This window comes from Panthera leo, chromosome B1 (assembly GCF_018350215.1).
Source record: "Panthera leo isolate Ple1 chromosome B1, P.leo_Ple1_pat1.1, whole genome shotgun sequence".
Lineage (NCBI taxonomy): Eukaryota > Metazoa > Chordata > Mammalia > Carnivora > Felidae > Panthera > Panthera leo.
The window spans coordinates 174667544-174695390 of NC_056682.1; the positions used below are offsets into that span (position 1 = coordinate 174667544).

At 37.6% G+C, this 27847-nt stretch overlaps 1 protein-coding gene across 1 annotated transcript in view; it reads right to left on the reverse strand.

Moving 5' to 3' along the window:
• Positions 1-13634, reverse strand: part of DTHD1 (death domain containing 1) — a 64674-nt gene extending 51040 nt beyond the window's left edge. Inside the window, exons 1-5 of the mRNA XM_042936647.1 lie at positions 13252-13634; positions 10157-10772; positions 5997-6324; positions 3033-3212; positions 296-540 (exon numbers count right to left, since the gene is read on the reverse strand). Of these exons, the coding sequence (XP_042792581.1) occupies positions 296-540; positions 3033-3212; positions 5997-6324; positions 10157-10772; positions 13252-13522 (1640 nt within the window). The 5' untranslated portion in view covers positions 13523-13634. The remainder of the gene's footprint in view (positions 1-295; positions 541-3032; positions 3213-5996; positions 6325-10156; positions 10773-13251) is intronic.
• Positions 13635-27847: the final 14213 nt, after the last annotated feature.

Below are 27847 nucleotides of genomic sequence, written 5' to 3' on the forward strand. Positions count from 1 at the left end.
ATATAGAAGTTAAAATCACTGTACCACTTCTTTATAATTAACCATGTCATAATTTCTTTGAAAGCAAAGATTAATTTTACCTCTTCTGTGTCTACCCTACCACATAGCATACATTGGGGCCTTTTGTGGGTCTAAAATCATTACCTTTCATGGGTCTACAATATTTTATATCTATAGTAAAATGTTGCATGATATTTCAATAATGATTTTTAAATATATGACATCAAATTACATTTTTAAATTATTTACATTTCTTTGTTTATCATCAACTCAGAGATACAAGGATTTAGCTCACCGGTTGAGGTACAGTGGTATGATCCTTTTTGTAGTGGCACTAGCCATTCTTTTATGATCTATCTCAGATGCAAGATTTTTTTTATCAGGGTGTGGAGAACAAGGTAGGAATACAGTGACTGGCTTCTGGAAAGGATGTACCAAAGGGTGCTTCATGTGGATCAGCGGGGTTGTTGATATCACCGGGTAGGAAGTATCTTGCTGTGTTTTTAAACATGCCACCAAAGATGGGTCAACTGGTTGGACCTAAATAACGAGAAAAATGCATATATTCCTATATTTTGATAGCAAAAGATGCAAAGTATCAGCACATTTCTAAGCCAATTTTCTGAAAATTTGACAGAATCTAGTTTTATGTATTTCTCTATGTGTTGTTGACTGGAAGCAACACTGAATTAATTTATTAAAAAACACAGCATTTGGCCCCCCTTTTACAAAGTCTTTCTGAATTTAGATTCCTTGTCCAATGTTATAAATAACTGAGAAACACTCATTGTAGGCAACAAAATGACCTAGAAAACAAAATAGACATTTTACGTAATTTCTAATTAGAACTGCTGTTAGATCAACAAGAAACTAGAAACTAGAAAAACAAGACTATATTTATTTCCTCTCACACAAGAGTGGCTAATAAAAATAGCTAGCATAATTCTAAAATTTCAAAGTTTATGGAAAATACTTATGAATACATAGTTCATAATATGGGTTTTTCCCCTATTTTTTCTTCTCCGTTAACCACTTACAATAACTGAGAGAAACAGGAGAACATGAGGGGAGAGTCTAGACTGGAAGAACAGAAAATATTGAGAAAGTGTATCTTCTAAAATGTGCACTGATGCTCTATCATATCTTGTGTATACTTTGCAAATGGTGTTTGTATATATTAAATCCTCATTCCCGAAAAGGGATGTTTTATAATTAAATATAACCAAATATTCATAATCATAAATATTTAAATTGGTTAGCCTCTTTTTTTGCCATCCTCTCAGATGCAAATTTTGAATCATATGAATGTCCCAAATTCTGGCATCAATTCTATCATAGATACTCAACATATGTTTTTGTTAATAATTATCAAGACACACACACACACACACACAGCTAAGAAAGCTTTCAAATAAAGCAGGGATGTACTTTGGAATGAGATTCATTATGCTCTAAATCCCCACTTCATCACTGATAACACTGTATGTTAGGTCATTAAAAATATAAGAGGAGCATCTGGGTGGCTCAGTCGGTTAAGCGTCCAGCTCTTCCTTTTGGCTCAGGTCATGATCTCACAGTTCGTGAGTTGAAGCCCTACATTGGGTTCTGTGCTGAACATGAAACCTTCATGAGATTCCGTATTTCCCTCTCTCTCTGCCCTATCCCTTTCATGCTCTTTCTCTCTCAATAAACAAACAAACAAACATTAAAAAAAAAAAAAAAAAAACCTGGACCGCTTTCTTACACCATACACAAAATAAACTCAAAATGGATGAAAGAGCTAAATGTAACACAGGAAGCCATCAAAATCCTACAGGAGAAAACAGGCAACAACCTCAGCCACAGCAACTTCTTAGTAGACCTGTCTCCAGAGGCAAGGGAAACTAGAAGCAAAAATAAACTATTGGGACCTCATCAAAATAAAAAGCTTCTGCACAGCAAAGGAAACAATCTACAAAACTAAAAGGCAACTGACAGAATGGGAGAAGATATTTGCAAATGACATATCAGATAAAGGGTTACTATCCAAAATCTATAGAGAACTTATCAAACTCAACACCCCAAAAAAATAAATAATCCAGTGAAGAAATGGGCAAAAACATGAACAGACAATTTTTGAAAGAAGACATCCAGATGACTAATAAACACATGAAAAGATGCTCAACATCACTCAATATCAGGGAAATACAAACCAAAACCACAATGCGATGCCACCTCACACCTGTCAGAATGGCTAAAATTAACAACTCAGGCAACAACAGATGTTGACTAGGATGTGGAGAAAGGGGAAAACTTTTGCACTGATGGTGGAAATGCAAACTGGTGCAGCCACTCTGGAAAATAGTATAGAGATTCCTCAAAAAATTAAAAATAGAACTACCCTATGACCCAGCACTTAAACTAGTAGGTATTTATCCAAAGGATACAAAAATGCTGATTTGAAGGGGCACATTCATATATATATACATATGTATATGTGTATATATGTATATATATGTGAACATTACTTGGCGAACAAAAAGAATGAAATATTGCCATTTGCAGCAGCATGAATGGAACTAGAGTGTATTATGCTAAGCAACATAAATCAGTCAGAGAAAGATAAATATCATATGATTTCACCATGTGGAATTTAATAAACAAAACAGATGAGCATAGGGGAAGGGAAGAAAAAATAAGATAAAAAGAGAGGGAGGAAAACCATAAGAGACTCTTAAATATAGAGAACAAATTGAAGGTTGCTAGAGGGGTATTGAGTAGGACAATGGGATAAATGGGTAATGGGCATTAAGGAGGGCATTTGTTAGGATGAGCCCTGGGTGTTATATTTAAGTGATGAATCACTAAATTCTATTATTGAAATAAATTAATAAATAAAATTTAAAAAAAAGACAAAAAGGATAAAAAAGAAAAGTATAAGAAGAATTCATTTACTGTTATATTAAATAGTGGTATCTTCTTTATCCTTTTGGGACTATGTTTGATGACCCACAAAATCTATGAGAAGAAACTTACCAGTTTTTAGCATTTACCTTTAATTGTACCAGTACTGATGAGCCAAAAACTCCTGGAGGGTAATTTAAGGACACTCGGGAATCCATGCTTGGCTTAAGAGTATGGCCTTTCTTTGTTACTGTGAAGGACTCTTTCTTTAAACAAGACACAACAGAAAAGATACCCAACTTGTACACTTTGACTTCAGCACAGGTCCCCTGTATGGATTGAGGACATGAAAGGACATTAATGCAGCACTGTTCAGGGAGTATCTGCTGTACATACTCTGCTGCGAAAAAAAAAAAAAAAAAAAAAGAAAAAGAAAAAAAAGTCTATCTGCTGTCCCTGTAATCTCTCACAATTGAGAAAGATTTCATTAACACCAAAGGGTTGGTCATTTCATGAGATGAGGTGGAAGTCGATATTAGTTTCTCAAATTTGGACTACGTGATAGAAAAGAGAGAAATAAATATATTTTTAAATTTAAATTAAATCCCCCCCAAGATGTATAGTGAATGAACAATCACATTTAGTGTTTTCATAAATATTAACTATTTGTGGAATCCTATGTTCCTTTACCAGAATAAACTTTAAATATTGGCCTTTAGGGGCACCTGGTTGGCTCATTTGGTTAAGCATCCAACTCTTGATTTCAGCTCACGTTATTTCATGGCTCGTGGGTTTGAGCCCCCCACTGGGCTCTGCGCTGGCAGCCCAGAGCCTGCTTGGTATTCTTTCTCTCTCTCTCTCTCTCTCTCTCTCTCTCAAAATAAAGAAATAGACTTAAAAAAATTAATAGATATTGACCTTTATCCAGAAAATTCAACACTGTTTTAGGAAATTCCAAATTTCATTATTTGGGTAGTTTATGCAAACACTAAAGCACCTGTACCGTCAGCAAATTCTTCCTTCTGACAGCTCACAATCTCTTAGCAAAGCCATTTTTTCTATTCTTCCCCTTCATGCAGTGGGAACAACAACAAAAAAAAAAAACTGGAAAGAGACATTTGTGTTTATTTTTTATATACTGACATTTACATTTTTAATGCATATATGCAGTCACATATTGAAGCTTTTTTTATCATACAAAAGGGAACTGAGCACATGAAGGAAAGCAAAATGATCTATTCGTGTAACCACCAAAGCTTAAAATGAGGAGGAAGGCTCTATTGGTCTATTGGTAATTGGTCTATTCATGTGTCCCCCCATTCCGGCTCCACCCCAGCATGAGTGGATAATATGCAGACACACACACATAAGCAAACATTTCAGGGACACTCACAACGGAAAATAATCTGTCATTTAAAAACTGAGGAAGACATTTCACAATATCACGTCACGAAACCGTCATCGGGAAACTTAAGGGCAAGATGAATGGTCTTCATTGGCTGAAGGGAAAATGGTGAGAAGTAAGAAAGAAAAGTCTTCCCAGAGCTGGTGGTGGTGGCTGTGCATTTCCTGCACATTTGGCAGATGCTGGGAACCAGAAGTGTTTTTAAGCATGGGAGTTGCCATGAACAGAAGCCTGATGATGGTTTGTTTATCTGACTCTAGAATTAGCATTCTTAAATGTTGGATGAACCACATAAAATTTTGGAAGGACTCCAGAGTTTAAAATTTTTGAGCTAAGAATGGGGATAACTACCCTTGGAAAATTATAAAAAGCATATGCTTTTGTATTTTTAGTAGAGGACGGACCTCTTATTTTGTTTTCCTTTTTGCTTTGATTATCCATTTACTAAACATCTTGCCTGCCCATTTTGTGAAAGTCACATGTACTATCAACAGTTTTTGCTTTTATAATGTCAGTCACGTAGACTGGTCAAGATGAAAAAGCCACAATCAAGAGCAATGCTGATCAGACTATTATACATGCAGTCTTCCTAGGCTAAATATAAAATGTATCAGGGACATGAATTGGAATAAATAATTAGAACAAGCTTAGCTTTCATATTCTACTGTATAACCTTGTTTGTAACTCAGAAAAGTCCCAAATCAGAAAAAGAAGAGATGTATTATAAAGAATTTCTTGTTTTGTGGAATTTTTAAACATTGATTCCTTGCCCTCGTCTTCAAATAATGATGACTTACTTAAAGCTAAGAAGAAAAATATTTTGTTTAATGGTAAATTCAGTGGCCCACAGAAAAATCTTTAACCTTAGTTCCTGTCAACTTTATGCTAATTTAACAATTGTTATATTCTGTCTTCAAAACAAGAATTTGTGACAGTAGAGAAGTTCAGAGTTATTACAATAAAGTCTAATTTATTAACTCCTAACACATGTTTATAGGCTACTTTTATCTTAAGTGCATTTACTCATTTGATCCCTATGACCCTATCAGGTAGACACTATTATTGTGTTCGTTTTCAGATAAAGAAATAGAGTCTTGGCAAGGTTACATAATTTACCCACGCTAACACAGCAAGAAAGTATAGGACCCCTTCTGCAAACCCAGCCAGTCTTCCTCCACAACCCACATCCTAACTACCACATATACTGTCTTCTGTGTATAAACAAAACACAATTTATAGACTTAATAACTATCGCCAGGCACACGTGCGCACACACACACACAATTGTTCATTTTTTTAAACATATTTTCCCAACTCATGAATGATAAAAATAAAACTAGTATTATCTGGGGATACCAATCTTCTTAAATTTAGACAGAGGTCCATCACATTAGAAATGTTACTCTAATGCTAGTCTAGGGCATGAAGCTGAGTAAGCCATGATTTTGGTATTGTTTTCCAGGTGAAAATACATTTGCTGGGTCCTAGACACAAGTTCTTCATTCCTAAGTTTGGTCAATAACTTCTGCTCTTTGATCTTTATAGATAGCAAAAAATAAATAAAAATTGTGAATTCACTGGTGTTAACCTAATCAGCCTTTCCACTTATTACACAATCTATCTATATCTATACACAGTCTGGTAGCCTGACTAATATTTAGTAGAGGAGTCAAACAGCAAATGTAGATATAGCCAATGGTTTACCAACCTTGTAACTTCTTCTCATTCCTTCCAGTGAATTTGGAGTTAGGTAACTTGATCCAAGGTTTACGTCAGACACTTTCACCATGATGTCTCTGTAATTTCCCCTGTAACGTGCAGTAAATGGAATTGCAATGCATATTGGAAATGGAATTTCCTTTTCTACATCTGAGCACTCAACAGTGATGACATTACTGACCAACTCTTCGTTATCACTCACTACTAAAGAACTCATGCTATTAATAATCCGGCATTCTAGATGCTGGAGAACATTTGATGGTGCTGTAATATAACAAGACACTTGGGGGCTGGTATCACTCAGTATATCAAAATACCTGCAGGGAAAAAAAAAGACACAATTTTTGCAATTATTTAGTTTGTGTACTGTATAGCTAAATACATAAGAGCACAAGCTCGAGAGCCAGGTTGTTTTGGTGTGGATCCCAATTCTTCCACTTAGTAACTCTGTAACCTTTGGCAAGATACTCCACCTCTCTGTGCCTCAGTTTATTCAACTGTAAGACAATTCAACTCAGTTTATTCTCACAGACTGTCTCATAAGAAGGCTGTGAGAATTAAATAAACTAGCATATGTTAAGTAACTAGAAAGCTATGCCTGACATAGTTGGTATTGTATATTATATATATTAGCTATTGTTACTATTGACATTACCACTATTATTTAGGTGGTTGATTTCTCAGTTTTGTTCACTTTACAAAATGAATCTGAAGACTGCTAATGCTTTTTGATAAACCAAGAACATATACCTGAATCATTTACTAAATTTAAGGGAAGGAGACAAATATATGTATTTTATACATATATATATATATATATATATATATATATATATATATATATATATTACATATCTGCTATTGGAATTATCCAAACACATTACATCAAATGATGATGTTTATTATGTTTTTGCGAAACACTGAGAAAGGTACAAAAATACTGTGAATTTATGATTAATCAAGGTAATTAGAAGCAGAATATTTACAATCCTCAAAGAATCAATACAAACACTTATTCTGACCATTTGTTATACTCTTGCTTATTATAACTATCACTTTTGCCAAAGATTTTAGAGTCTTAAACATTTACAGTCAGATTTGAGATCGGTCAGTCCCTTACTATTTGCTTGACCTTAAATATCAATAATTATTTTTTTAAATGTTTATTTATTTTGAGGGCCAGAGGGAGAGACAGAGAAAGAATCCCAAGTGGGTTCTGCATTGACAGCATAGAGATGGCTACAGTGCTTGAACCCAGAAACTGAGATGCGGGCTGAGCCAAAACCAAAAGTCTGATGCTTAACCGACTGAGCCACTCAGGTGCCCAAATACCAATAATAATTATTAAAATAGCTAATATGTCAGCTCTCTCTATGGACCAGATTTTAGGCTACACATTATTTCTTTTTTTTATTTCAAGGTTTTATTATTTTTCAATAATATTTACACTCAACATGGGGCTTGAACTCACAACCCCGAGATCAAGAGTTGCATGTTTTACCTGCTGAGCCAGCCAGGGGTCCCCACGTTGTTTCATTTAATCCTTACACTAGGGTGTCAGGCAGGTACTACTGTCATCACCTTTCACAGGTAAGGAAACTGAGGCTTAGAAAATTTCATGTGTTGAAAATCACACCAATGGCAAGCTACAGAACCAATACAAGAATCCATCTGTCTTTAGTACAAATGCCCACATGTTCTAACATAATATTCTCAAATCACTCCAAAGCACTGGCTTCTTTGTCCATTACAAACTGAAACTGATGCCTAATTCACAATGGTGTGAACATGGAATGAGATAAAATATTTAAACTTCTCATAATAAGGGGTTAGCATAAAATATGTGCTCGGTAAACGTTAGATCTCTACATTAAAATTACCAGCTGTAGTTTCTCCTCTTCTGGTTACTTCACATTTCTCATCAGTGAAATGACTGAAATGTTGGCAATGCGAAAATATATAAGACGATCAGTATAAAATGCAGCATTCATACCCAGCTCTAGAGTAATAAGGTTTTAACCATTTTTCAATTATTAGTAGATTGGATTTAATAGTGCCCTTTAACATAGATATCAAAAACAAAACAAAACAAAACAAAACATGTTGAAATTGTAGGGAGGGTCATTTATATTGATACTTCCGAACCTGTAAATTTAGAAAGAAAATTACCCAGTACATTGGTCTGTTTTTATATTCTCTGATGACAGTAACAATGGTACTTCAGAAAATGAGAGACAATTTTGGAATTGTTTAATAGAGAATACAGTGACTCAGCCTTGTATAACTTCAAAAATGATTCTCTTCTGTGCCCTGGAAATGATCTGCATACACTCTTCTAAAAGACAGATGAAATGAGTGAAGAGACCTATAAATGCTTCCATTTCCTCTAGGCTTAATCAAATAGATCTAGTCCAGCAGCTAAAATAATCAGATTGGTTTATTTTAGTCTTGTTTCCCTTTGAGTCTATACATACTAGGACAACAGTAGAAGAGATAGATTTCTTACAGAAAACTATCCAGCAAGGAATCACAACAGATTCCCAGCAAGATTTTGTTCATGACATACATATTTTAAGTGATCTGATGGCGTTCTAGCCTGAGGGATTTAAAGGAGTCATCATCTTTATAAATATGCAAGCCAAGCACAATTGGTTTGGATGCTATGAAGAGGAAATCACTAACCAGGGAACACCTAGGGAGGTGTTAGAGGGAGTGGTTCAGCAGTGACTCATTAGTTGATGCTTTGAGTCATTTCTGAATATAAGAATATGAAGTGTTAATATTTTTCTCCAGTAAAGTGGGTAACTGCATATTAACTAACTTAATAGTTGTTTTGCAGGGGCAGTAGTTCTTTGAAACTATGGGGGTCTTTCATGCATTGAATGCACTCCTATGACATCTACAAAATTCATTAGATTCTCAGCCATGTAGGGACCTCACTGCTAACCTAACTCAACCTGTTCATTTTACTGATGAGATAGGTAAGGTCAAAGTAGCGAAATGAGTTGCTTGAGGTCGTTGACTCAGTTGTGGTGCTGTCCTGGAAACGGTATCGTACACCTGAAAACAACACCACACGTCATGGCAGAGAGGGGTTAAATGAAGTTTGGAAGCGTGTGGGAGGTAGAGAAAGTGAGGGTTGTTGAGAGTTAGATCGATTATATACTAACATGAAGGCCAGCGTGAGCGGCTACAAAGCGACGCGGTGCTAGGCCCTTTACGTGATTTTCCCATTTGACCTTACCAAATAATCCCAGCAAGTATATATAATTTCTACAAAGAAGAAAATAGGGCTAAGAGATGAAGCAAGCTGCCCAGGGTCACAGAACTATTATGTAATAAAACAGGATATAAAATGTTAAGTCTTTCTGATTCCCAAAGCAATGATTGTTTTCATTCTTCTCCATTGCCTTGCAAGGATGTGATATTTATTTGCTAGAAAACTATGGCTTGTGAATATTTTATTTTATTTGGACAAATAGGGATTATTATTCCCTTGTATAGGGGAGATAATTCCTGAAGTATATCAGTCAATTTCCACTTTTATTCTTTCACATGTCATGGGCTCTTTGGGAATCTGGTAAAAGTTTTGAACCATCTTCAAAGAGATAAAATAGGTATGAAAATACACATTTAGTTTTAAAAACTGCTTAAAGCTTACCCATGCCCCCTAGAGACTACAGATACAGGTTAAGAATTTATGATAATTCATAAATAAAATAAATGTGAGGATTTATTTGAGGATATAACTAAAACAAATCTGAGGTTAGAAAATGCATTTCCGGTATATGAACTCTCTGTAATCTCCTAGTTTCTTTTTATTATAATTGAAAGAGTAGTGATTTAGAATACCATTCAGGTTCTGGACAATTGTTCATTTAAACTGCTTCCATATATAGTCAATTCCTCTCCCTCTAAAGAAACATTGAGTGTTTGTTTCCTAAAACTATAAAAAAAATTAGTAATAGCTGCCATATAAATGTTGCTAAGAGTAATTTAAGCTGAATTATTGATTTGTAATATTTTTTGGAGATGATCTGAAAGGGAAATGTAAAATTCTAGTCATGTATAAATACTACGTATAATCACTATAGAAACACACGTATCAGTAGGCATTGTATAAGCACCACTCACATTACATTTACTTACTCCTTTTCCATTATGTTATTCTTTTGCTTTAGACTCTCTGAATCATTGGAAAGGAGACTATTCAGATATCTGCTGGAGATATCACATGTTATTGAGGATGTGGTAATCTCTTCTCTTTGGTTCTCTGAGGTCTCTTGTATTTCTCTTTCTGTTGCCTGGATTATGTCATGCGTCTCTTCCCTGTTGCCATTTACGTTCTCAACAGTCATGTGTTCTGTTTGTTTATCATCTTCATTTTCTACATTATCTGGGAACATTTTGTTCTCTGTTTCCTCTTGCTCTGTTATATCTTCATTCAATGATGTATTGTTTTCCTTTTCCACTAAGTCTGAATTCATATGTGCTTTATTTTTTTTTAACTGGACCTGGTTCGTATAATGACTTTGCTCTCCATTTGTGGAAGAAACAGTAGCTGTTTCTATGACATTCTGTTCCCTTCTTGCAGCAATGTCTGCTTCTTTGATATCGTGAATGGTGGACATTGTCTGCAGTGGGGTACATTCATCATGCATGCCGCATAAATTACACATCTCCTTTTCTTCTTTCTTTAGAAGTGTAGCAGTGCTCCCCAAATATTCATTTATTTTCATGAGGCAGTCTATGAAAGTAGTCATTTCTACACACACACACACACACACAGATACATAAAAAGAATAACATACAAAGCTGAAACAAATTATATTTCTCCACTGAGGTATGGCAAGATAACCTTACAAGCCTACCAAGACCCTTACCAGTCATTTAAGCCCATCTCCCTCCTGAAGGAGAAGTCATTTGTACAACTGTCATTCTTTTAACATGTCTAGGAATTGGGGACAAATTGTTTTTTACTGTAGTGGCAAAGAGTAAGTCTAATACCTTCTGCGCATGAAAATACTTTGAATATTTGCAGGCGGATACCATGATCTCCCCTACACAGCGACAAAACTATTCAACTGAACTCAACATTTCCCTCAATCATTCCTTGATGATCTAGTATGACTTTGAGACTTGTTCCTTCTCCTTTTAAGGTACTATATTGTTTATCAGTGATCCACTTAAAGTATTTCCCTGAAATTCAACAAAACACTTCAGAGGAGACTTGAGTAGCAGGCATACCATAGCTACATTATTTTTACTGGTGTAGAAACTATACTTTTTTAGGTACTTTTCTGGCTGCTATAAGAATGAAATTAAGTTTATACTATTCTTCCTGCTGAGCTTGTGATCATTTACAGTTTTCTAGTCAGCCTTCCAAAGAATAGCTTTAATTGTACAGCTTCTGATTCTCTGATTAGAACCTGCATTAGCTACTCAAGGACTACTAAACCAAGTCAAACCTCTTCACGCTAGTGAAGATCCTCGTGATCTTATTTGAAATAATATTTTACTCCATCCCCATGTCCTACCATTCTCTTCTTTGTTCATCCCTCCTCTGAGGTCATAGCTCATAGCTCAGGTCATTTGATCACTTCTTGCAGGCTTAGCAGTTCTCCAATCTTTAGAATTCAATTCTGAACTAAGGAATGTGTAATTTAGGGCCCCATACATAGGTCAGTATCTTAAGAATCATCATTAAATCATCCTTTTACAAGTCTAGGTTTATCTTTGGGCTCCAATTCTCACAACTTGTGTTTTTGTCTTGTACCCAAGACCACCTTTATTTTGATCTCCTGTTGTGGTAGCTGTGACCTTATCATTTTCCATGAATAAGCATTTGTCTTGATATGTTGCCTAAGACCATATTTGACTCGCTCCAGAGACTGGAGTCCTAGGTATGAGCTCCAGCTGCCATTCTCTGGATCATGCTGCCTCTGGGCAGATTTCCCCAATGCCTACCATCTGCCTTCTAGATAATTTCTTAACATTATCTGCCCTGGATGCCTGATTGATGAGACCTGCCCACTTACCTTGACACTATATTATTTAGAGTTCGATTTCATGATACCACCCATCTTCTTATCTAGAGTAACTGTTGTCTGAGATCATATTCATCTGATACAATATTCTTCCTGTCATACTTCTCAGCACCCATAATTGGGACTATTCCCAAGAACCTGCTCCCCTCTCAGTGTGTGTGTAAGGGAGTGTCCAATTCTGTAGCCCAGCCCACCCCAGTCTTTCTACTGTTTTTATAATTAATGGATTCAAGCTCAAATAATTCTACAAATAGAACTTCATCATATTCCAATATAGAAAAACTGCTTGTTCTGTCTCAAAACAGGAATATTTTTCTGCTTAAAAATTTTTTTCTTACTGTTTATTTTTGAGAGAGAGAGAGAGAGAGAGAGACAGAGAGAGAGAGAGAGAGCGCACATGAGTGGGGGAGGGACAGAGAGAGAGGGAGACACAGAATCCAAAGCAGGCTCCACACTCTGAGCTGTCAGCACAGAGCCCGACATGGGGCTCAACCTTCAGACCATGAGATCATGACCTGAGCCGAAGTTGGTTGCTTAACCAACTGAGCTACCCGGGTACCCCAATTTTCCTACTCTTAATTGTGGATCCTGCTAATAATACCCTTGCCTGGAATGCTTTTTCAAGATTCCTAATTTCCAGCTGCATGAATCCAATTCATTCCTTAAGATTCAGCTTATTTATTTTTTAAAAAAGATTTTTTTTAATGTTTATTTATTTCTGAGACAGAGAGAGACAGAGCATGAGTGGGGGAGGGACAGAGAGAGAAGGAGACACAGAATCTGAAGCAGGCTTCAGGCTCTGTGTTGTCATCACAGACCCTGACGCGGGGCTAGAACTCACAAACTGTGATATCATGACCTGAGCCGAAGTCAGTCGCTCAACCGACTGAGCCACCCAGGAACCCCACTTAAGCTTCAGCTTAAAATACAACATTTGATCTAGCAAAATTCCCAAATTCCCATTCTAAAAATGGAATCATTCTTGCTTCTGAACTCTTAATGTACTTTCTTTCTATTTCTCGAATGGAACTAGTTTTGATATCTCTTGCATTATTGTGCATTTGTCTTACCTTATTTCCCCAAATAGTCCCTTATGGACAAGACTCTATCTTAGCCTTCTTCACATGCTCCTTAGTACCTCTTAAAGTGACTACTCAATCAACATTTCTTAGAGAAAGAATAAAAAGAAATACTTGCCTTGTTTCCAGATACACTGATTCTCCTTGTCAAGCAATACATACAGCTGCTGGCAGGTAGAGCGCAGAGTCCCTGCAGTGTGCTCCAAGAGTTGGTGAAGGGCCCCACTGAGCTCTTGCCCCAGAAAGACCACTGTGGCTATCCAAGTGGCCCCGCCAGCCCCTTCACAATGGCTATCTCCCAGGAGGGCCTGTTTTAGCATCAGATTTTGTCTCCAAATCTGCTTCAATATTTGGCCTAGTTTACCTGAGCCCATGTCTTCTGAATCCATTTATGCTCCAAGAGTGGAACGCTTCTTTTCTGCCAGCAAAGCCTTGAAGGTTTAGCGAATTCAAACTTGGCAATGGAACTTCTCTTAAAATCTAGGAGATGATCCAAGTCAGCTAGCCAAGCACTTTCTCGCAACATAATAGTTTATTCAGCTTCTTGTTGACCAGTGAAAAGTTACTAGGTGACCAAAGGAGGGGCGTTCCCACACCCTGGTTGCCATTGTGTACAGAGTAGATTAATCACAGGGATAGAGCTAGCTCACACAATCCCACTCTCCATGGAAGTTTTACACATTCAATATGTATATGAGAAGCCCTATGTGCCTTTCAAGTTTTGAGCCAAAAAAATATAGATTCTATGGTGGGATGTTAACTTTATTAATCAAAGGTAAACTGTTTAACAGTATTGTCAATAAGATTCCTATGTGATAATTAAAAATATTTATGAATGAAATAATATGGTGTTTGAATTGTTGCAAAACAATCAGGAAGTGTTGGAGTGGTGTTGAGATGAGTTAAGATGGGCTGCTACTTAATTGTTGAAGCTGGATGTGGTTACAGGGAGGGTCTTTACGATTTTTCTCTAATTAGCATATATTTATAATTCTTTTATAATAAAGAGCTTTAAAAACAGAATCCTCTGCTAGAGTACATCTATTACCATTGGTTAGGTAAGTCAAATTAGTACCTTTTTATACAGCAAGCCTGCAGTGGGATTGAGACAGGTGCCTGGCCACTTTCCTCTGTGATAATTTCTCTCTAATTAGATAAAATGCCCCTTCACTAAAATAAAGCAAACATGAAGAGTGGCTCTCTCTGAACTAGCAAGGACTCTTCACCATGTATAATTAAAATTCACATACAACAGTTTCTCACCACTACTGATGTTTCAGGTAGCACATTATATATGAGGCCATTGCAATACAGGACTTGATACAAGAGAACCTGGGGGGGGGGGTGCCAAGGAATCCCCCCTCCCCCCGCTTCCTCCTCTCCAATCCCCCTCCCCTGATTAGAGAGAACATAGCACCTGGAGAGGGCAGTACATTCCAGATTCATATTCTTTCAGAGATACTGGGATGAAGTGAAAGCTTTCCAAAGGGAGGACCAGACTGCTTCTCCCCAAGCCATCACATTTTCTCATTTGACACTGCGATTCTTAGAGCCACACTCATGATGCCTGGATGACAAGATAGGGAAAGAAAACCCAGTGAATAAAGAATAAAGAATGAACCACAGGTCTCATTACTGCCCACACTGCCTGTGGTTTGAAGAGTCTTCAGGAAAAGAAAGGGAAAGGCATGAAGCATGGTGGCAGGGTAGCCGCGAGAGGAGGGCCTCTGTGAACCTTGGTTCACTGAAAAGGTGATTTCTTTTTGAGATATTAGTTCATACATCATGGGCCACTTTGTCTTAATATTTTTCACCATCTTCTCAATACGAAATGCTTTCTGCTTCAATTTTCTTTTCTTTACTTTTTTTCCCCTTAACTCCTGAAATATGTATGTAATCCCAGTAATAGTGTATATAATGGCTTTCAGTCAATGCCAATTCTGAAAACTTTCTATAACATTTTCTGTGGGCTGGGCTTAAGGGCTAGGCAAGAGGGCCTTTTTGGACTTGGGACCTAGCAGATTATGAAAATGCAACTCAGACTTTGTGAGAGATAGAGCAGACATGTACATAAAAAGGTCATGCAAGCTTTGAGGAGTAAAAAAGTAAGTCCATCTAGAGGCCTGGGAGGTTTTGGATTAGGAGCTATAGGATGGTCTGGATTTGAGCAGGCTAGAAGATAGAGAAAAGGAACATTCTAGGGTAAGAAATAATCACATGATCAAAGGCATGGAGGCACGAAATGACCCAGTGCAATCAAACATGGGAAAGCCTGGCTTTACAGGAAGATTCAAAAACAAGTCAGAGGAAGTGATGAAAGAAGGATCTAATAACTGAGGAGAGTCAGGAGAAGAAGTTGGAATTTTGTTTGGCAGGCAAAAAAGAGAAATTAAGTATTTTTAAACTAAGTTAAAAATATGACCAAAGTTGTGCTGCAGACAGTTTAGATGGTAGAGACCCAGGAGGCAGAAGGCTTGAGGGCCCATATTAGAGCAGCAACAGTACAGGCAGGGAAGGAGATGTCTTGAGAAGGGGGTTGAAGTCAAGTGACTAGAACTCACTAAGTCATTAGAGGGAGAGGAATCAAAAGCATTGAAAATCCATTCATTGATTTAAGAAATATTTATTGGCCATTGGTGGAATCACTGTGCTTGGAGAGAGCATGAGACTAAAACGTTTTAGTTGAGATGAGCAAATAAATGAGAGAACAATTCAATGAGCTAAGGAATTTAGGAAGAACGTTAGACTGGATGAGTAGATAATTTGATTAATTTTGGATTTGCTGAGTTTGAGATAGCTTAGGACAGTTTGAAATGTACTATAAATTAAAAACAAAGAATAATATTGGCATATTTGAATGTCATCAGCAAATAGGTGATGGATGAGTCCCTGGAAGTAGAAGAGATCAATGGAGATTTATACTATGCACGTTTTAATTGTTGAGTAAAACTGATAGTGAAATGCTGAACATTGGACCAATACACCAATACACTTTTTTTTCCTTCTAGATATGTTGTAAATTTCTTTCTCAGGGCAGGGGGGATTAAAAAAATCACCCAAAAACATTTTTCTTCAGCCTCATTGACATTTGCTATCCTCAAGTCCAAACTTGTTCTCTGTCTGACTTCCCAAGTACATGTAATATTTGCAAAGTCAGACCTACCACTGGCCATTGCTACATTTACTTGTTAAAACAAGCATCTGCATGTTCCTGCATCTTGTTTCCAGGTAATTGAAGTCACTAACCATGGAAAGAACTGACATTTGCAATCAAGATTTGTGACATCCACAGACACTAGCTCCTAACATTTATCTTGGTGGGTTGAACATTTGATTAGCATCTTCACTGTGGCTACTAGCTCTTATCACTACTAAGACTATCTTTTACTTTCTTTACTGAGAACTGTTTGCTTCCACTGACATTAAAGCAACTAGCAGGCAGCCTTCAATTCCTATGCAACATTGTATGGTTGAAAAACAACAGTTCTCCTTAACATGAAAAGCATCACGGTAAGTAGAGATGAAATTCAAGTGAAGTGGATGGTCACTTGTGTACTACAGGAGAAAGAAACTTCTGCAATGGACTGAACAACCTGTTGATACTAGTCAGGAGGTGAGGACAACACAGTTTGAAGTGTGATAAAGTATGCTACTTTCCATGGAAATTAGAGTGAGCCAGGGTTGATAAATCAGATGTAAGCAAAGGGATTACATAGGCATAAGGTACTATGAGTCACTGTTACAAGTCCTGTTATCTGATTTTGTTATTTTCTTTGAGTGCCTGTAGCTGGCTCCATCAGAGATTTGGGTACAGTGAGCACAGACTAAATTTGCCCCATTCGAAAACTCTTGTTGAATTTCTGTTCATCTTTTATCTGATTAGGACAAGCTCATACAACTGAATGATGTGTGGAAGGAAAAAGGAAAAGTAGTTGTTTTGTTTTTGTTTCCCCCAATCCTTTGTTACAGAATTACCAGTGTGTTTATCAATTTTTAAGAGTATTTAGAGAATAAGTAGTAAAATTCGAAGCTTAGGTTCCTGGTTAAACAATGTAGGCTAGATATATATTCTATCTCTGCTTCTCCCAAAATGCCACTGAAGAGGGTAAGAGAATGTATAATCCCTAAAGGACAGAGAGAATGGGTGATACTGTGACAGACAAAAGATGTCAACAAACTTTGGGAACATCAAAAGCAGCTGGACTAAGTAAAGGACTTAACAGGTAAAGAGAGCATGTATAGGGGCGAAAATAGGCCAGTTCATGCCATGTAATCTCAGAAGGTACCAGGAATTAGAGACATCTAGTACCTCTGACAGTGAGAGTGAAGGGGGGGCATAAGCCAGTTTTTACTGGAACTCAGTTTGGGGAGCAGGTAGATTCCTAAATCCCTTCCTCTGTTCCAAATAGCCAGATAAGTCTCTCTCCCGCACAGCAGAAGCTAGAGACTTTCTCTATGAAGAAACTGCAGCAGGAAGGTAGGAGGCCTGGACCTCGCCAAGAACTGGAGGAAGTGCTATGATGGCATGGGTTAAGAGAAATCTGACAATGTTAAATAGTGAGGTCCCATGCGACCGTGACCGTTCTGCTCAGTTCCAAGAACAGGGGCCTGCAGGCATAACCTCTCAGGCAGAAGATTAGAGGTTTCCTCTCTAGAGTAATTGAACATCCAAAGAGAAATATCTATTAATAGTGAAACTTTTGGTGCTCCTCCCCACCCCCCATCCCTGACCCCATGTCCCATCAACAGTGAAGGACCCAGTCTGTCATAAACCCCATCTAAGGCATAAGAAGTTACTGAAAGTTTCTCCTAATGCCTCACTTTTAAGAATGGAGTAAGAGTGCTGTTTCGAAGGGACACAGGCACCCCAATGTTTATAGCAGCATTATCAACAATAGCCAAAGTATGGAAAGAGCCCAAGTGTCCATCGATGGATGAATGGATAAAGAAGATGTGGTATATATATATATATATATACCACATCTTCTTACACACACACACATACATACATACACACACACACACACACATACACACAATGGAGTATTACTCAGCAATCAAAAAGAATGAAATCTTTCCATCTGCAACTACATGGATGGAACTGGAGGGTATTATGCTAAGTGAAATTAGTCAGAGAAAGACAAAAATCATATGACTGCACTCATATGAGGACTTTAAGAGACAAAACAGATGAACACAAGGGAAGGGAAACAAAAATAATATAAAAACAGAGAGAGGGACAAAACAGAAGAGACTCATAAATATGGAAAACAAATTGAGGGTTACTGGAGGGGTTGTGGGAAGGGGGATGGGCTAAATGGGTAAGGGGTACTAAGGAATCTACTCCTGAAATCATTATTGCACTATATGCTAATTTGGATGTAAATTAAAAAAAAAAAAGAATGGAGTAATAGACAAGTGAGTCAGGCGTTTGAAAAAGCCTCTTTTATGATATTAGACACTGAAGCAAACATGAATAAAAAATTTGAGAAAATAGAGCTAACATAGGGAAGAGGAGAAAATATGAAATAAATCTATAATTAGCATCCTTAGAGTCTAGGATTAGAGAACATAATGCATCTACAAAACAAAACAAAAAGATTTTCTAAAAAAAGGAACATTTGGACAAGGGGAAAGAACTCACCGAAATTAAAATAGGATAACAAACAGAAATTTTTCAAACTGGTATACGGGTAGAAATAAATAGTTGAGGAAATTGCCCAGAAGGTCAAACAAAAAGACAAAGAGACAAGAGGGAAAAAAGGAGGTTAAGGTCATTCATCCAGGTGGTCCAAATAATAAGTCTTTTCCCTGGAGAGAAAAGACTGAAAGAAATAAAATATCAAAGAAATAATACAAGACAGTTTCCCAGAACTGAAGAATTTCATATTCTAGATTGAAAGGGCAATACATGCAAACAATACATGCAAAAAAAAAAAATACATGCAAAATACATGCAAAAAAAAAAAAAGGGCATAGCTAGTCATGTCATAATGAATATTCAAAACACCAAGGACAAAGATCCTAATAGCCTCCGAAGAAGGAAAAAGGCTTACGTTTAAATCAAAAGGCACTGAATTTCTCAACAGCCACATGAAGACCTAGAAAATAACAGATTTGTGACTTTAATATTCAGAGGAAAACCTCTTTGTAATTTAGAATTCTGTTTCCCCGAAACTATCATGCAAGTGTGCAGTGACACGAAAAAGAAATGGAAATTAATGTGATGGGATGGAAGGATTGGCTAACGCTATGGTGAAAATCATGTAGCCATATTGTGATATTGTGATTTATAAGAAGAAATGTATGTTAGGATTTAGACCCCATTTCTTGACAGGAGCTACTAAAACTTTTGGAATTTCCTAAGCGGTGAGAGCAATAAGGTGGCCATTGTTATATTAATGAAGTGGCTATAGGATAGCCCTTTGGAAGAGGGCTGGTTGTCAGGGGTTGAACCAGGAGACTGGAGGGTTGCAAGTTTCAGTCCCACCCTCATAATCCTACCATCAGAGAGGCTAGAAGGGCTGGAGTTTAAATCAATCACTACTGGCCAATGATTTTATCAATTATGCCTACATAATGAAGCCTCCTATCAATTGTATTTTAATAAAACTGGAAAAAAAATAAGAAAATATTTTTTAAAGTGTTCAGGGGGGCAGGGTGGGCATTTTCAGGTATGCACATATCAAAAAATTTGCTTCCTGTATACACTTTCTTGGGAAGTTACTAAGGGTTGTGTCCATCAAAAACAGCAGAGTGAACAGACAGAAAACGGCTTGGGAAATAGAAAAGCCAGCAAAGAGAGGAACAAATTAAATGCTTAAGGGGAAGTCGCAATGTTACAGCAATGTGACAGGCTTCAAGAACTCCTAGTCGAAGGGCGCCTGGCTGGCTCTGTTGGTGTAGCATACAACTCTCAATCTTGGGGTTATAAGTTCAGGCCCCACGTTGAGTGTAGAGATTAATTAAAAAAAAATAGCTCCAGGGTCCCTCAGTCATCTGAGCGTTCAGGAGGGCTGTCTACAAGAGGAAAATGGAACTAAAGAACTATCTGATGTTTTAACCATTCAAAGAAAAGTTTTGGAATTCTACTGGAGAATTTAGGGGAAGAATTATTGGTAACTGAGCAAATCAAATCAAATAAGACAATTAATAAAATTAAATTCTAAAGGAAAGGATATATAATCATAGTATTCTGTACAGTACTGCTCTGGATAATATTTTCATAGCCATAAAAACAAAAATAACTATAATTACTTTTAAGTAATATTGGTGATATCAGCACATACCAGGATGGCGACAGGAGGCATGTATGTAGAGAATGAGTATAAATGGGATAGATAAGAGACCAAAAGGCTTCTTTCTTTTATTTTTTTAATTTTTTTAACGTTTATTTTATTTTTGAGAGACAGAGCACAAGCGGGGGAGGGGCAGGGAGAGAGGGAATCCGAAGCAGGCTCCAGGCTCAGGGCTGTCAGCACAGAGCATGATGCGGGGCTCGAACTCATGGACTGTGAGATCATGACCTGAGCAGAAGTCAGAGGCCCAACTGACTGAGCCACCCAGGTGCCCCAAAAAAGCTTATTTCTATAGGAGGAAGTCAAATATTTAAAAATAAATCAAAACTTTAAGAATAAGAGGAAACTAGTACTTAAGAATCTGGAGGTAAGTTCCAGAAGAAACTGCTAAAAAATTGAATGTGATGTGGGAGAGAGGAAAGCCACTCCTGACCCACAGGGGCTAGTCCAGGGCTATCTGCTGGGCCGTAGTGTTGCTAGGGACCCGCCTGACATTCACTGCTAGGCTCTGGTGTTCTCCTGTTGAACATAAAACATTTCACAGAACATGAATATCATACAAGGACACTCTGTGACTATAATGAATCAAGACACAATGAAGACCACTTTATAATCATGTCTAAACACAGACAAGATATGAGCACTGACCTAGCCACAAAACACCCAACATGTCCCTATTTCAGCTCATGTGGCTGAGGCTGCTTCTTACCAACTAAGCTTTAGTATTTCTCTGGTCTTCCATCCCTATAGAGAAGATTTAGTGGAATATCCAATCATAGAATTGTTCCCATTTCTTTTTTTTCATTATTTATTTGTTTGTTTATTTATTTATTTATTTATTTATTTATTTATTTATTTATTTATATTTGAAACAGAGAAAGTGTGCACAAGCGGGGTTGGGCAGAGAGAGAGGGAGACACAGAATCAGAAGTAGGCTCCAGGCTCTAAGCTTTCAGTGCAGAGTCTTATGAGGGGCTCAAACCCATAAACTGTGAGATCATGACCGGAACTGAGATCAGATGCTTAACGGACTGAGCCACCCAGGTGCCCTGCATTGTTCCCATGTCTAAACAAATTCTTATGCAGAGCAAGAAATTCCCCCCAAATCCTATAAGTCTCTTTAAATTAGATAACCCACGGCTCCCTGTGATGTGAGTTCTCTGTTGCTGAAATGAGTAATTAGCTCTATCTATTCGATGATAGTTGTGTTCTGGTGGCCTTTGACTGTAGATCATTGACAGATACTTGGGTATTTCAGGTGGGAGGTGGGAAAGGAGCAAGTGCTGTTGCTTTTCTTTAAAGTTGTTGTCATGTTATCGATTCTTAAGAACTATATACATATCGGGGCGTTTGGGTGGCTCAATTGGTTAAGTGTCTGACTCTTCATTTCAGTTCAGGTCATGATCTCATAGTTCCTAAAATTGAGCCCAGCGTTGGGAGTCTGCTTGGGATTCTCTCTCTTCCTCGCTCTCTGCCCCTCCCCCGCTCACATGCTAGCAGACACATACACATGCTCTTTCTTGCTCCCCCCCTCAAAATAAATAAATAAACATAAAATAAAGAACTATATACATGTATTACTTTGATATAAATGAAATATATATATTAAAAAAGAACTAAGGCCAAATTGTTGCATTCACTACGAGGTCCTTTGGTGATGATATTAAAGTTGCATAACATATTCACATCAAGTGAGTTACTGCAAAACAACAAACACATATTATAATTGACTTTATAAAGAGTGTATTTTGACATTCAAATATGCTTGGAATACAGTGGCAGGTGTTCAAGAATGAACTTAAATTAAAAGTACTCAGTTGAGCTTGGCATGATCTTCAAACAGAGGTGGAATAATTACTACCTGGTAATGACCCAATATCAACTACTTTATCTGGAGCACAGAGCTCTAGATACAGCAGAAGATAAACAAATGTTCGATGATTAAGACGATGATGAAATGTAATAAACCGTCCACGCATTCTTCTTTTTTTAAAAAATCATACTATTGTTCTTTAAAAATTCCATAATAATGTTAAATACTTGCTTAGGGTTCACTTTCCCAATTAACTCATCAAAATCACAAACACCTTATTTTTCACACAAGTTTTAAAAATTAGGCTCCAAATAAAGGCCACATAGACAGCTAACTCTTTGTTATTGATTTTCATATGAATTTAAACAACTGAAAAACTCATTAAAAAGTATGCCAATAAAAATGGTGACAGAGCAATTTAATTATAGATTTGAAACTTATCTTTCATTTGTGCCATTTTTATGTGTTGATGAGAAGTAGAAGTAAAAGAGTTGATTTAATTTTTTAATGTTTATTTATTTTTGAGGGGGAGACAAAGTATGAGCAGGGGAGGGGCAGAGAGAGAGGGAAACACAGAATCCAAAGGAGGCTCCAGGATCTGAGCTGTCAGCACAGAGCCCCTCATGGGGCTCGAACTCACTAAACTCACTAACCGTGGGGCCATGACCTGATCCAAAGCCAGACGCTTAAACAACTGAGCCACCCAGGAGCCCTAAAAGAGTTGATTTAAACTAAGTCACCAGATTTGTAAAGCTACAGAGCTACAGCAGACATGTAACAGATAGTTACATTCCTTTATAAGTAAATTCTCTATCTTTACCATTCAATTGCAGTGATAACTGAATTTGAGATGTCTTGTCATACCTGGGAGTTTAATACTTAAAGTCTTTGTTGCCAAGTTCTATGGTCACTTTATATAAAGAAAGAAAATGGTCTGTTCAGGGTGTCAGGGACTGTATTCGAAATGAAAAGTAATTAAGGGCATTCCATTATTTGGTTAGCAAAAGTTCCTTTTTTAATAGTATTAATGGCCTCTGAAATTAATACCAGTGTTTGGACTACAGCTTTGCAACACTTCCCTGTTGAGTCACTGAGGTGTTTGTCAAGATTATGACTCTTTATACAGTCATGGGCCTATGACATGAAACCAATGAAGCAAAATTTTGTGAAATAAAAACTGGATAGTTTCCTCTCTGCCAAAGTTTTAGGAGACAGTTTCAAATGAGGGTGTGCCAGATGCATTGCTACTGTGTACTTCATGGTATCCTAGTATTTAGAACGTGTTTCTATAGCTTCCTCATGACTTGACTTCTTCCAGGGTGTGATTAAAGTTTGGAAGGTAGTTCTGGCAAAGAGAAAGAAGAAATAACGAAGGAAAAGTCTAGAAAGGAGAAAAAGGAAGAGTCTGATATAAACTACATATTTCTCCAAGTTTGCTTCCAGTTTCCCTCCTTTCCTGTGGACAGTCATAACATAATGTGCCAATGGAAAATGACTGTGGTGTCCTAGATCTCAGCTCCACAAAATGACCTTTCACCTGTACTCTATGATATCTCTGAGACCTATTCTTAGTCATGTCACACAAGGACTCATGTCTTTGAAAGTGGAATTGGCACCCTGTTCCTCACACTGAAAAAATAAATTTGCAAGAAACAAATTCTTTGGCATGAGCCACACCCTCAGTATCATGGAAACTCGTTTTTAAAGTGAGGACAGGATACTGAGGGATGTGTGATGTGCTGCTTTTCAGAAATACTACAACTCTTCCAGTTGGATGTGGATGGGCTAAGACTACCTCAGGACACCACAGTACTGTCATTACCAGGAGAACAATATTACACACGTTCAATCCTCAAGTATCTTTGCTGCTCAGAAATAAAATCCACTATATAAATACAAAGTATTAAGCTCCTCAGCACCACAACTTTCTCCCCTCTTTGACCGTTGTTATCTTGACGCATTGATCGGATGCATTCAGCTGCTGTCTTCAGTTTATGTCCATCCACTACAGATACTAACCGTGTCCAATATCAGAAAAGAAAATGTCATCAATCTTTTCCTTTTGTGTCACTTTCCTCCTTGTTGTTCTGATCTCCAGGTTCTGGGTCACCCTAAGATCTCAGTGAATGGCAATAGGTGGGAGGAGGACAGCCATAACCGGCCCTCGGCAAGCATTTGTATTATGAAATTATCACAGGCATCTCCTTTCTGGAATGGCGTCCCACCTACCTCTCCCTTTCAGCGTATCTTCCCTGTTCTTTCTCTCTTGCTGCCTTGAATCAACTGCCAAAAATCACTTGGATAAACCCATTTGCACTAGAGTCTTGGCAGGTCTGTGAGTTTCCTCACCAGCATTACCTAATTTTTTTTTTTTTTTTTTTTTTTTTGTATGGATCTGCAATTGTACCTCTCAGCCTCTGCATTAGGTCTGCACATCAAGAACTTTTTTTTTTCTGTCATTTTGAGCACTGTTAGCAATGCATGATTTTTCTACTGTTTTATTTCTTAATTCAGAATTAAGCTATACAATTTTAAGGGAACTTTATTTAACTGTCAAATACTAAGGGGGTGCCTGGGTGGCTCAGTAGGTTAAGCGCCGACTGGATTTCGGCTCAGGTCATGATCTTGCGGTTTTGTGTGTTCAAGATGCACGCCGGGCCCTGTGCTAGCAGCATGGAGCCTGCTTGGGATTCTCTGTCTCCCTCTCCCTCTCCCTCTCTTCTCCTCCCCCACTCGCACTGTCTTTGTCTCTCTCAAAATAAGCTTAAAATTTTTTTTTAAATACTAAGAACCAGAGTAAATTAATTTCTGGGATACCTGGGTGGCTCAGTCAGTTAAATGTCTGACTCTTGATTTTAGCTCAGGTCGTGGTCTCACAGTTTGTGGCACCCCTCTGCGCCTCTGCTGTCAGCACAGAACCTACTTGGGATTTTCTCTCTCCATCTCTTTCTGCCCCTCCCCTGCTCATGCGCTCGCTCTCTCTCAAAATAAATAAATACATAAGTGAATAAACAAACAAACGTTTTTTAAAAAGGAGTAAATTAATTTCTGTTCTCCTGAGGACTCATTTTTTGTTAGGACAGGACACCGGCAATCCAAGATCGTGCCACCTTGTAAAGATGCTTTTACAATTATTGATAGACCCAGATAACAGCTCCACTGTAATCCCAGGTTCCCATATTGAATTAAATCTGCTTTGGGTTATTTAGGTCACATACTGCATAAACGCCCTCTCTGTGTCATTTCTCTGTAAATAGTGAGTGTGCTTCAGTTTTCTCTATAATATACATTTATTTTTGGACCTCATTAAACAGGTTAAGGAAATTTAAATAGGTCTAGCCAGTAGACAGAAGCTAAGGCTGAAGTCAGAAGTACTCTCTGTGGTATTATCTAACACCAAGATGAGGGGCGTTTTTAACTCTGGCTGCTACTTACAAAGAAACTAAGAGCATTATTTGAAAATCAGGTCTGAAAATCAGGCCTACGCTTTTTAAAATATGCTATTATTGCTTAAGCAATATTAGTGTTGTTTTAAACGCAATAGATAGTGATTGCTATAAGCCATCCTTGTCGGGTGGGGGTGGGAGTGAGAAAACTGTAGTTTAAATAGCACAGTTCAATTTGTCTTCATACTCCTTTTGCTGCAAATACATTGTTGTAATCCCACCTTAATCTTAAAACAAATTTTTTTAATGTTTTATTTTATTTTTGAGACAGAGTATGAGTCGGCGGGGGGCGGGGTGAGGGGGCCGAGAGAGAGGGAGGGAGACACAGAATCCAAAGCAGGCTCCAGGCTCTGAGCTGTCAGCACTGAGCTGGACGTGAGGCTCCAACTCCCTGACCGTGAGATCATGACCTGAGCCGAAGTCAGACGCTTAACTGACTGAGCCACCCGGGCGTCACCATCCTCTTTAATCTTAAACTGGTTTGTAATTTTCTAAAGTCTAAGATCATTCCTGGAAAAAAATAATAAACTAGGTGGTTAGGCATTAATTATTTAACTGCATTTTAGTAAAGGTGCCATATGAATTCATTTGATTTTACAGGAGGGCATAGTAAGTCAATGCCTCTGTATGGGAAGCTTCCTTATGTTCTGAAAGAGTTAACCCCTCTGTGCCTCATTTATGTCCTAAGAGGGACTGATGATACCAGGAGAAATATATCAGTATGTTCAACACTAGAGGACGTTTCTTATTTCAGAAGTACAAGAGAAATAATGTATTCATCCACGGGAAGAGCAGACTCCTCTGCTTGGGTACTTTTGAAAACCACAATTTTATTAATTAAATCTTCAAAAGTTTAACGATAGCTTAGAATAGTAAAAAGGAGCAATTTCTAAAGAACTGACAATTACTAATTCAATTACTGGAAATGCAAGGAACCTTCAGCTTTACCCTGTGGGATAAGTTATAAGATTTTAAATATACATTTTGAATATATTCAAAGTATGCTCATTAAGAAATTCTATGTTTTTAAAAAGCACCAGACTCCCAAATATTTTATTGTACTTTATTTGTTCTTACCTCAGCAACAAGCTCAACGCTTAATACCTGAAAAACAATCTCAACATTCTTAAGAACCCAGAAAGTAGAGCACTTCAAGGAAAGATAGCACGGAACATGTTAGGAATTAGAAAAACACACACACACACACACACACAAACAAAAAAAAAAAAAAAAAAAAAAAAAAAAAAAAACAAGGAAATACTTTCAATATGCATTTTGAGAGGAAGAGATGATCCATGGGAGGACTATTCATGTGAGTATGTAAGTGTATTTTGAGGATTTTTGCAGCAGTTGAAATCCTTGTTCAAAGGAAGAAATAGCAGTGTGTTTGCGTGACCTTGTAGACTGATATTTTGAGCCATTACTTAATCCAGCAGCTGTGGCAATGCCCTTTTGTATGATACAAAATAAACAAAGAAGCAGAATATAATAAGGCAAGTGAATTCTTGAGCAAGTCGACCATGTGCATACAGCTTCAGCTTCTATACAGTGTGGACTGTTTCAATGTGAGAATGGTGATCTCCTCCTTACAGCTTAGTTGTGAGATTCGGGCCAGTCATAGACATTGTAACCTATTTGGGGACGACTTTAATCATCACCCTCGAGCCATGATGTGCACAAAGAGAAGACAAGCTAATCAGCAATAATCCACTTGAGAGAAGCTAGGTGTTTATCAGCAAACCTCTGCTGGTAAAAATGAGGACGAATAACCTGTACATCTACATATTACGGAGACTAGGAGCCTGGCAGTGAGATATTTGCCCATCAGTCAAAATATATTGTGGGTATATCGTGTGCCGAGCATTCTCCTCATCCTGTGTGTGGTTTAAAAAAAATAGTTCTTGTCCTTGTGGATCTTAAAAATCTAGCAAAAATGGGGCGCCTGGGTGGCTCAGTTGGTTAAGCGTCCGACTTCGGCTCAAGTCCTGATCTTGCAGTCCGTGGGTTTGAGCCCCGTGTTGGGCTCTGTGCTGACAGCTCAGAGCCTGGAGCCTGCTTCAGGTTATGTGTCTCCCTCTCTGCCTGCCCTTCCTCCGTTTGCACTCGGTCTCTTTCAAAAATAAATCAACATTTTTTTAAAAGTCTAGCAAAAATGGC